This window comes from Charadrius vociferus, unplaced genomic scaffold, assembly GCF_000708025.1.
Source record: "Charadrius vociferus isolate BGI_N301 unplaced genomic scaffold, ASM70802v2 scaffold27, whole genome shotgun sequence".
Classification (NCBI taxonomy): Eukaryota; Metazoa; Chordata; class Aves; order Charadriiformes; family Charadriidae; genus Charadrius; species Charadrius vociferus.
Window position 1 is genome coordinate 7,463 of NW_009649173.1, and position 1,221 is coordinate 8,683.

The 1,221-nt window shown below is 59.3% G+C and overlaps 1 protein-coding gene across 1 annotated transcript in view; it reads right to left on the reverse strand.

Annotated features, from left to right (window-relative positions):
• The window catches only part of SREBF1 (sterol regulatory element binding transcription factor 1), a gene marked incomplete at its 3' end in the record, with an annotated part of 8,634 nt that extends 7,413 nt beyond the window's left edge, over positions 1 to 1,221 (reverse strand). Inside the window, exons 1-2 of the mRNA XM_009888540.1 lie at positions 1,154 to 1,221; positions 578 to 650 (exon numbers count right to left, since the gene is read on the reverse strand). Of these exons, the coding sequence (XP_009886842.1) occupies positions 578 to 650; positions 1,154 to 1,221 (141 nt within the window). The remainder of the gene's footprint in view (positions 1 to 577; positions 651 to 1,153) is intronic.

Here is a 1,221-nt window from a genome sequence, read left to right on the forward strand (position 1 = left end):
CGAAGGGGACGGGCTGCGGGCCGTGCAGTGCTTCAGCCGCAGAGTCCAAACGCCGCAGCCTCAGGCACCCTGCGTGGAGCATCCCCCATCCCGCTGCCCCCTCGCTCAGCCGGGTGGGCTCCCCCCGAAACGCTGTGCCCAGCCAGGCGCCAGTTCCCAGACGTTTGCCGCTTGCTGGCACACCTGAACCCCGCGCTGAAAGCAGCCCTGACCTCTCAGAGCTTCACTGACATGCCCCATTTCAGCATCCCTCCTGCTCCGGGGGTTTGGTTCGCTATGGCAGAGCGCAGCGTTAATCATTAATTCGTGTTGCAAACAGATTCAAAGCCTCTTCTCTCCTTCACTACCTGTAACTCTGCTTTGTCAACTATCCCTTCCTGAGCTACAGCCTGGGTAAACACGCAGCCAGGCCCGGTGGCACTCCAGCGCAGCCCCTGCTCGGGGGTTTATTTACCCCGAGGTGAAATGGGAAAGGCAAATGCACGTGTGGTCGCTTCCCATTCGCGCTGGGATCCAAACTGGGTGCCCAACGCTGAAAAGCAGTGACGCGCACCCCGGCCAAGGCTCAGCCCCGTACCGGACTCAGCAGCCGGCGGTGGAGGGCAGTGATGTGTGGCAGCCCCAACCCATGCCGGGACCTCGCACGGCCTCTGCGGGAGCACAGGCAGGTGTGGAGACAAAAAGCCCATCAGGGTTCACAAACGCAGGGAAGCCACGCTCGGTTTGGGGATCCAGATGTCACCAGCACCTGGAGGCTGGCGGGGGCCATGCATGCGAAATGACCCCACATGCTTGTCCTGCTCTTGCACTCTCGGGAGACAGAATTTGGGGTTAGAGGGAACTTTGCCTCACGCGTTTAACCGTGGGGCTGCAGAAGATGGTGCGGTGCAGCCCCCCGCTCTGGCAGCAGCTCCCACTCTGGCAGCATTCCTCCTGCACAGCCCTGGAAATTTATGACCCAGTGCTTTTTGTGCGATTTCTGCTCTGTCAGGACAGCGGTAGCTCCGCACCTTTCTCAACAGAGCCAGACCATGAACCTACCCGAATATATCCGACACAGAGTCAGGCACATGATCAGCGCGATGGTAAACAAGCCAGGGCAGAGCTGGATTTAATGCATGCTAATCTGCAGCTCCAAGGAGGGGAAACCCACCTTTCAAGCTGTTCCACACACACCCCTTCCCCAAAGCAGCTTGTAAACCACAGGCCATTAGTTTTCAT